This window comes from Castanea sativa, chromosome 11 (assembly GCF_040712315.1).
Source record: "Castanea sativa cultivar Marrone di Chiusa Pesio chromosome 11, ASM4071231v1".
Classification (NCBI taxonomy): Eukaryota; Viridiplantae; Streptophyta; class Magnoliopsida; order Fagales; family Fagaceae; genus Castanea; species Castanea sativa.
In genome coordinates, this window is record NC_134023.1 from 34,401,423 (window position 1) to 34,411,054 (window position 9,632).

General features: G+C 34.4%; 1 protein-coding gene across 2 annotated transcripts; it reads left to right on the plus strand.

Moving 5' to 3' along the window:
• Positions 1-1,651: 1,651 nt before the first annotated feature.
• LOC142614849 (RING-H2 finger protein ATL52-like) lies at positions 1,652-6,131 on the plus strand. Of its 2 annotated transcripts, XM_075787492.1 has the most exons (2): positions 1,652-2,960; positions 5,685-6,131. In XM_075787492.1, the coding sequence occupies exons 1-2, from the start codon at positions 1,915-1,917 to the stop codon at positions 5,926-5,928; spliced, it is 1,290 nt and encodes a 429-aa protein (XP_075643607.1). In that variant the 5' UTR covers positions 1,652-1,914; the 3' UTR covers positions 5,929-6,131. The 2 variants fall into 2 exon arrangements, with proteins under 2 accessions (XP_075643607.1, XP_075643608.1); XM_075787493.1 differs by lacking the exon at positions 5,685-6,131 and having other exon boundaries at positions 1,665-3,321.
• Positions 6,132-9,632: the final 3,501 nt, after the last annotated feature.

Below are 9,632 nucleotides of genomic sequence, written 5' to 3' on the forward strand. Positions count from 1 at the left end.
GAGATTTTTTATAATGAACTTTTTAAAAATTTGAGAAAACACCTGCCAGAACCATGTATTGGGTAATCTAGGGAAACTCCTAGTGAGGATTAAACCTAAGATGTCTGGGTCTACCATTCATTCCAATTCTCAAACATGGGTCTGAGGCATGAAGAAAATTGTTTCTCGTAGGAAGTCAGGTTCAAACCTTCATGAATTGGCTAACCGTCAAATGCAATACTACATTATGGGCTCCAAGTAATGTCAATGCTGGAAAAAAGAAAAAAACTTTATTATTTCTGAAAATTTTCCTCAAAAGAAAATTTAATATTAATTCTTTTTAAATGAAAAAAATAATTAAGAGCTAGTTATAAAAGTTTTAAATATTGGTCAACCTCTTCTTGGAACTTTGTGACTGCTCATAAAAATAAGGGTGTCAATATTTTGGATTAAGATTCTCTAGAATTCTTAAGGTAACCACTACAGAATTCTTAAAATTTTATCTATTTATTTAGAAATGAGTTGATTAAATTTTACCAAATCATTATAATTTAATTATAAATACGAAAATAAGAATACTCAACTTTTTTTTCCCCTGAGATCTCCCATGTACCACCACCTTCAATTGTCATGCAAGTTAATGAGACAGGGTAAAAATCTAAACCAAATTAAAGGATCTTATAGTTTTAGTTTTTTTTTTTTTTTTGAAACGATCTTATATTTTTGGTTCAAACAAGGATTTGGCAGCATAAATAGTGAATTCCACTTCATAAAGTACAATTTCTTTATTCTGTTTTTTTCTATTTCAGAATTTTTTTTTTTTGGTTTCTTCTCTCTTCTTTTTAAAAAGTGTCTGCATTATGTAGCATTGAATCACACATATAGTGGATGAGATATGGGAATTTCAAACCGAAAAAGAAGGCTATCCCATTGTATAGACTTCTGACTTCCTCTTAGCACTCGATATTAAAAGGTAAAAAGAAAGAAAATGAAAGAATCTTGAAAGTAGGACGGAGTAACATGTAGGATAGAGTGTCATGCTTTGACTGGAAAATGAAAATTGCTTTTATGCCATGTGCAACCATTGACATTCATTTCGAGCTTTTAATCTTTGCTAAGATTTCATACCCTAAACTTAAGTAACCCATAAATATTGTCCGTGACAAACGACTCATGTGGTTGTACGTGACTACGCCCTTATATACAAAGATGAGTAGTCGATATTTGATAGTCACATACTCTTTATTATGTATATTCACTGTACATATATTATCATATGGACTAAAAAATTATATTTTTAAAATACGATCTCAAAAGAGATTGAGGAGAGTATGTGAATAGCTTGGGTGTGATATGAATTTCAGTACAAGATTTGAAGGTAAGACGTCCTCCGTCTTGTCAAATTTTCATTGGTAGGGCTGTTTTGACGCGTGGTAGCTTGTAGCTTTCACAGGGGAATGCAAAGAGTCCATTCTTACCAACACTTGACCAACCATTAGCCGTTTAACTTGGACCATACTTTTGCAATTTCGATAGTCACTTTGATTTTAATAAAAAAGAAAAAGAAAGAGAAAAACGCAACCAACAAATCATCTACTTTATCAACAAACAATCATCTCCCACAAAGAAAGCTAAAAAGCATAGACCACTAATAAAACAAAGAAAAAAAAAAAGGCTGTGGGGGCAGAGAGAGAGAGAGAGAGTGAATACTAGAAGATAAGAAGATACATCAATTTCCCACCTCCTCTACTTTGCTTCCCTTCACATGTAAGCCCCTTTTTTTGCCCTTTCTTTTTTCTATAACAACTTGCCTACCTCCCTCCCTAACTTTTCACACTCTCTCTTTCTTTTGTGGCAAAGTGAAGACATATAGAAAGAAAGTAAACACACACTGTTGCAAGATCTACTAGTCATTGAGTTCTAATCCAGGGGGGGATGGGTTCTACGAACAACCCAAATCCTTGGTCACCCTATGCAACATATAAGGATTGTAACCAAGGAATTTGTAGCATATATTGCCCACAATGGTGCTCCATCATTATGCCTCCTCCCCCTTATTTTGGTCTTGGAGATGATAATGGTCCTTCAGGCTTTCAATTCTCTCCTCTCATAGTAGCAGTCATTGGCATCTTAGCAAGTGCTTTTATCTTGGTATGTTACTATACAATCATCTCAAAATACTGTAGGAGAAGAGGTAGAAACAGTAACACAAACATGGACCTTAACCAAGATCGTGATTTCATCAATCATGAATCATTGCAAGCTGCTTCTTCAGGATTGGATGAGACCCTTATTAAGTCAATCAAAGTTTGCAAGTACAGGAAAGGCGACGGGTCAGTTGAAGGCACTGATTGCTCGGTTTGTCTAAGTGAGTTCCAAGAAAATGAGAGTCTGAGGCTATTACCAAAGTGCAACCATGCTTTTCATCTCCCATGCATTGATACTTGGTTGAAATCTCACTCAAGTTGTCCTCTTTGCCGCTCCAATATTAATATTATTGCTTCTACCAATTCTTTGCCACCTCAAGTACCAGCTCATCCAAGCCAAGAAACTCCACCAGCAACTAATGTTTCTGCTCTCCAATACCAACATGCCAATGATACTATTCTAGTGGTACAAGATTTAGAAGGTGGTGCTCATGAAGAGGCTGTTGTTAGCCTTGTAGTTAGTGGTGATGTTATGCCTAAAACTTCAATTCAAGGTCTTGGACATGGAGACATTTCTCAAACAAGAGATAACATGATTGAAATTAGACAAGATGGACTTCAGCCATTGAGGAGGTCTTTTTCAATGAATTATTCTCTATGTCAAGGCTATGTTTCAATTGCTGACATATTACGCGAAGGTGACAATGATGAGGAATGTGCAATCGAGATTTTGGACATTGGATCCTCAAAGGGACTCGAAGAAAGTCATTGCAAGGCAAATGATAGGAAAGGAATGAAGAGATCCATTTCCACAGGAAGATTTATGTTCACAAGGTATGGGAAAGGAAGTATTTCTGACATTCCAAATTGATTTTTTTTCTTCTAGATGTATAATACCCAAAATATCTTTGGTTCTGTAACATATTAGAGATACCCAAAAGAAGAGAGATCCTGGATATAATTTGATAGAAAGCATAAACTTCCACTTGTGAATCGGTTTGACCTCTACAGAAATTACTGAAATGTTTTTTTTTTAAAAAAAAAAATGCTTGCTTTGAAGATCTAGATTATTTAATTATGTGGTTGAATTCAATTGTAAAACTTAAAATTCTAAATTTAAAAGTACTGTACTTGAGTTTTGTCAGTCAGTAAATACTCATTGATTTAGAATTTGTCAAAGATTATAGTACCATACTAATGTGTTTTATTTGTTCTTTATGCATAATTGGTATAAGTTACTAAGTTAGTGCGATTGGAGGACTGATATGTCTCATTTTATATTAAGAGTTGGATCTCACATGTTGTATTACACACATGGCTCGAGGCAACTCATTGTGGGTTTTATTTTTCTATTTTTCAAGATGTTATTAATTAAAACTTTTTACACATTTTAAATGAAAAATATATAAATAATTAACTCTAACTAGGAACCACTTTCCCAAAAGTTGTAGTATAGAAATTGAAACATTGTTTACTTTACTATATTTAAGATTTCTGCTATCAAAAGCTGTAACTAATATAAATTGATATTTTTCCTTTCCTCTTGTCCAGAGTCATTTTTTATGTAACAAATATTTCAAATCAATGAAACATAGCTATCTTTCTTTCTTTCTGTTTTTTGTCAAAAGAGTTAGTTAAACCACTATAGTTTCATATTAATTTTTTTTTTTGCCAAAAGAGTTAGTTAAACCACAATAGGTTCATATTAAAAAAAAAAAAAAAAATAGAAAGCTAATATTTGTCTTGTTCATTGTTTCTAAATTTATATATTCATTTTTATTAATTAACCCTATATATTGAAAAGAGATATTACTAATTTATATACTATATAACTAGCGGCGGCCAACTAACCTAACCTGGCATGCACAAGTGGGTTGATATTGGTATTCTGCCAAACGGGCATGGTCATAGAAGATTCCCATTCCAGGTCGCCCTTAATAATAGCCCCACTCTTTAGTTATGCGATGGAGATGTTTTATCTGAACTTGAATTAATATTAATTTTTAAGAGTAATTTTACATTATTTTTTTATTTACTAACTACTTAAAAGTTGTTCCAAAAATATTGTTGATATAACATTACTTTTTTTTTTTTTTTTTTAAGGAAGTCTACTATCATTAGGGAAAAAATCAAATTCATAAGGATTTTGGTGCATAGAGCGCCCACAAAAAATGAGTCTATACAAATAATCACATTATTTAAGTATAAAAAACTACAAGCTTTTGGTTAATCCATTACAAGCTCCACGGTTCAAATTCACACTCTTACTGATTTGGTTGTGTAGTGAACTACTAGTGGTCCCTGTTACTTTCTTTAACGAGCTCATGTGCTCAACCATTCCACCGACTATTCTAATGTCTATGTCACATTCTAAAGAGTAAAGAATAATATGCTGCCTTAGCTCTGAAGCATGCAGGACAATTTGCGTAGAGACTCTCTCCTTTTGGCCTCTTCTCAACTCAAGCAGTTGAGAGCAATTATGGCATGGGAGATCTGTGCCACACAATATCAACTGAGGCACACTCCTTGTGATCCCACAAACTACAATAATCTCACAAAGCTTTTAGTGATGCTCAGAACTTTAAACTTTAAAGTACAACACTCGCAAGAGAAATGTGTTCACTAAAATGCAGGTACAGGACACAACATATTAATATAATAATATATATTTGAAAAATAAGGCCCCATACGTTGGGGACATGACAATTAATTAATTATAAGTTTGTAAGATGGTACTAAAATTTATAAACATCTAACGTGTCAATTGTTCTTTTATTTTAACTTTTATTTTTGTATATTTTGTGCTTGACATAAAGTTGATTTAAGTGTGCACAAGAGTAAACTAGCTTATTTGTTGCACTCTTGTTATAAATATGTGTTACTTGCTGATGAAAATATTTTTATTGAAAACGCTAAGAGTTGCCAATTAGTTAAACTACAAGGCTTTTGACACCTACGATTGTCAATATAAATCTAATAGGAAACAATAAATAATATTGGGGATTGATCTAACCACCCACAAATATATCCATCTTTTGTTTCTTTTCTCCCACAAACACAGATCCGGGTTCTATATGCTAGCATGTGCTTTTAATATTGCATATGGTTCGAACATGGTTGGCATGATTGAGTCGTGAGGCTAATAATGGTTGCTTTCTATTTCAACTTACTTATGAAAGTAACGGTTCCTACTTGATCCAATGCTTTTCTTAACAATATCAATTTTGTTTAGGCCCCATATTAAAGTACAATGCATGTTTACTTTTTTTATCACATTTCAAACCCATTCCTTATTGTGCATAAGTTGTTTTCTGATTTGGATTTTCTGAAATCGTGATAATATTGCCAACTCACCAGAAACAATAATGTCACAAAAGTCACTCACTAACAATAACAATGATGATGGGATAGTAGAAAAATTAGAATAGTCATAATTTTCTTCCTCGATGATAATCACCCACCACCGGCAATTTGATTACGAAAGTACTAACCTTAAATATAAACGATTGACGACTGCATGAGACTCACACGCAAACATTTCATGCCAATATTTCATAGAGAAAACGTTCAGTCCGGAGCTGGCAGAAAAGGGGCTATTTACGCCACTAATCAGGAGCTGCCACGTCAGATACACATTGAGGCCTCAGTACACTCTATCACACAGGATTGTTGCTCAAACAAAACCAAAATCACCAAACATGTTCTGTTCAGAAGAAGCCCTTACCTGGAGAAAAGAGAGTCCGGTGCCAACGCCTCCTCTCCTCTGAGTCTGACCAACGGAGCCGCCGCGGCATCGATCTGAGCCGGCGCCCACGCACCAAATACTGCGGTTTGTTCCGATTTCCCCTTGATTTTTTGATTAGTTGTCTCCCCAATATAGTTCAGAAAATTGAGAAACACAAAATCCTAGCTACGAACAAGGAGAACAATCAAGCTCATCAACCAAAAAGACAAAGAAAAAGAGCCTCGACAGTTGAATAGTAGCTTTGATACATCTCAATAAGGATCTGGTAACATTTAAAAATAAAATAAGTGTTACTAATTTCAGTCAAAGTTTATCGATTGTATAATTGTATTTGTATCCAACTTATAAAGGAAAAATTCTTGATTTCATATTCAGATTCCCCTTTTATGTTTGGATACGGTAGTTGTAATGTTAGGAATCAGAGATATCCATTGTCAAGAACTAAAACCAAAATCAAAATCTCTAAAAGTTTCACATTTATACATTTGCTAAAGGATATTTTAGTGGGCAAATTTCAAATGGGTTACATTATACTTTTGCTGTGCTGTAGTATTATCCTGTTCTGCAATATTTAAATCTGTATCCACTAAAACCGAAATCCATGAACTTCCAAGAAATTTAACTCTGTACAGGTGGGTGGCCTATCACTCCATGAAAATACCCCCCAAAAAAAAAAGGTAAAATCCATATAAATCAACAAAACCTATACCAATATGAACAGATTGATATCCAAAAAAATAACCCAAACCCATCAAAATTGGAGAGACAACTAATCAAACAATAAAGGGGAAATCGGAACAGACTGCAGTATTTGGTGCGTGGGCGCCGGCTCAGATCGACGCCGCGGCGGCTCTAGCGGTGGGGAGGAGCTCCGTTGGTCAGACTCAGAGGAGAGGAGGCGTTGGCACCGGACTCTGTTTTCTCCAGGTAAGGGCTTCTTCTGAACAGAACATGTTTGGTGATTTTGGTTTTGTTTGAGCAACAATCCTGTGTGATAGAGTGTAATGAGGCCTCAATGTGTATCTGACGTGGCAGCTCCTGATTGGTGGCGTAAATAGCCCCTTTTCTGCCAGCTCCGGACTGAACGTTTTCTCTATTTCATATGCATTATGCAAATTACATTTCAATTATTTTAAAAACTGAGATATTGTTTTGTTTTTAGTGTTGGGCCGGCGCTAACACAAGGTTATTAGGCGATTCTCTAAGGCTTCAATTGAAAAAAGGACCTATATAATTTTGGTCTTATATAGAATAATTGGTATAATTACATATTTTATAGGGATCTAAAGTAAATACATTTCATACCAATCAACCTAAATGCCTCATAATATAGTATCTCTTGACAGCTAATTACCATTAGACCCACATTTTTTCACTTTCATCCCTAAACTTATTCTCACAAGTCACATCTAAAGAAAATGATTTTTAAAAATTTTTTTTAAGGAGGAATGTAAATAAGTTTGCCTAAATTTTTTATACGTATAATATTTTACATACAATTGACATGAAAAATTCTAATATTATTTTACATTTAAATGAATTATCTTTACTTGAGAAGGTTGAGGTCATTTGGGTGATCCTATTGTTAAATGAACCTGCAACAATTCCTTTAATAAATTAAAATTTTCTATACTTTAAAATTTATTTTATTTTTCTTATATCATAATTTTACATTGTCTAGACTGAATAGTAGGAGCAACTTTTAATTTATTATGAGCCTAAACGATGTATTCAATAATTTTTACTTATAACCACGTTTGTTGAATAGATTCATTAAATTAAAGGGTTGGGCTTGTGCTCAGTAGCAAGTTCCACTGAACACGTTGCGATGCGGACATGTATCCAATTTTGAACACGTTTCCGTATCCTAGTATGTCCAGTGGAACTGGCCATTAGACACAAGCCTCTCCAAGCCTATACAAAATGAGCATGTAGGAAAAAAAATGCCATAGCAAATAATGAGGAACCATAATATTGAATTACCTGGGATGCCTGTAAATCATATAAATGATTTGATTATTTTCTAAATATAAGTATTGAACGTGTAAGTTAGATTATTAGGTAGTGTAAAAGAGTGGGTGACAAATTTAACAATATATTTAAGTGAAAAAGCCTAAGAAAACTAAAAATGATAGCTTTAACACTTTGATGTCAAGAGAAAGAGTAAGTGTAACATGAGAAGTAAAATGAGACATGAGAAGTACGCGGAAAACCCTTTGAAAGGAATAAAAAACCACAGGTGATCAAGGGGAATCACCCTTGCTCTCTTCTATTTTCTATTATGTAAAGAAAAATGAAGGTTTTGTACAATGGTGATATTTCTTCCCAAAGGATACCGTTCTCTCTACCTCACTTTCCCACCCAAACTTTCTAGCTTTTCTCTTAGTTTCTCTCTTGGTTCTTGCCTTAATGGTTCAACAACATGTTCCTCTTATAGTCCAAGGAATGCTACCAAGTACATAAGGAAATGTGTCAAACTGTGATTCCTCCATTTGAATCTTAAAACAGCTATTGTACTATGTAGCGGCTGGAGGAGAGATAAAGCACGCCAATGTTAGGGTAGTGGGACTAAGGGCGGCTCTGCTACTATGTGGGGAGCAAACCTTGAATAAGGAAAGGGACACCAGGGATGTTAGGAGTGATACACGTGTCTTTAATAGTGGTCCAGCACAAGCCTAGCCAATAAGAGGTGTTCTATAGCATTTGACTATGGGGGGTTGCTATCTCCCTTTTGTGCAAGTGCTGGTTGTCCATGTCAGATGCAAATCTCACTTTTCCCCAAGATGGTCATGCTGTTGGCATGAACTAAAGATCCCCCCTTCAGCTAGCATTCCTTTTCCTTTGCTCATAGCTGTTCCACATGTAAGGCCTGGATCTAGTCAGACCAGCATTCTCACATGCCTTGGCTGGTGTAATGTGTAAGTATCTCTCACTAATGTTTACTAATAATACTTGTTGTAATTGCATTGCTTTAACAAAAATAGGTTATTCAAAATTAAATTGATAAAATCATAGTTAAAATTGATTAATACACAAAATGGATTAAGTGGATTTTGAAATTTTACATCTTATATTGAATGAATCAAAACATTTATATGAAATGACATTCCTTATTTTAAAGAAGTAATACAAATAATAAACCATTAGTAACTAGTTCAAAATTTTAATGCAATGCGTGTCTATCATTAATGTTAATTCAATTCACTTTCCACTACCTGAGAAATTATTTGATGCACATAGTATATACTATTATTGTAATACAATATCTTCCTCTCACATAAAAGTGAATTTTGCATGCATCGAATAATTTCTCCCAATACCTACAGGCTATAGATATGAGAATTTGATTTTCAGAATTTTAGAGCCTATTTGGATTTAGTGTTTTTACTCACCTATAACTCAATTTTCATCACCCATTACTCAAAATTGATGGGTCTCAAGTCTAGGATGGTTGCTTGGATTTGTTCTCATTTTCAGTTCTCATCACCCAAAACTCACCAAAATGAGTGATGGGTGAGTGAGAATGAAAAAAAAAATGGTGTTTCTAAGTTATGGAAATAGAGTGATGGTGGCATTTTTGTAATTCCACTCAACAATTGGGGCCCACGATCAGTGTTTTGTCACATCATTGCCAGCCACTTTACTCCGCCCCCCGCTCCCCAAACAACTCTCTCTCAATCCATACTAGGCCACTCCTTCATTCAAGATCCCTCCTTTATTTTCTTCCTCTTCTCTTCCCAACCCTCTTCCTAACCCTTCCC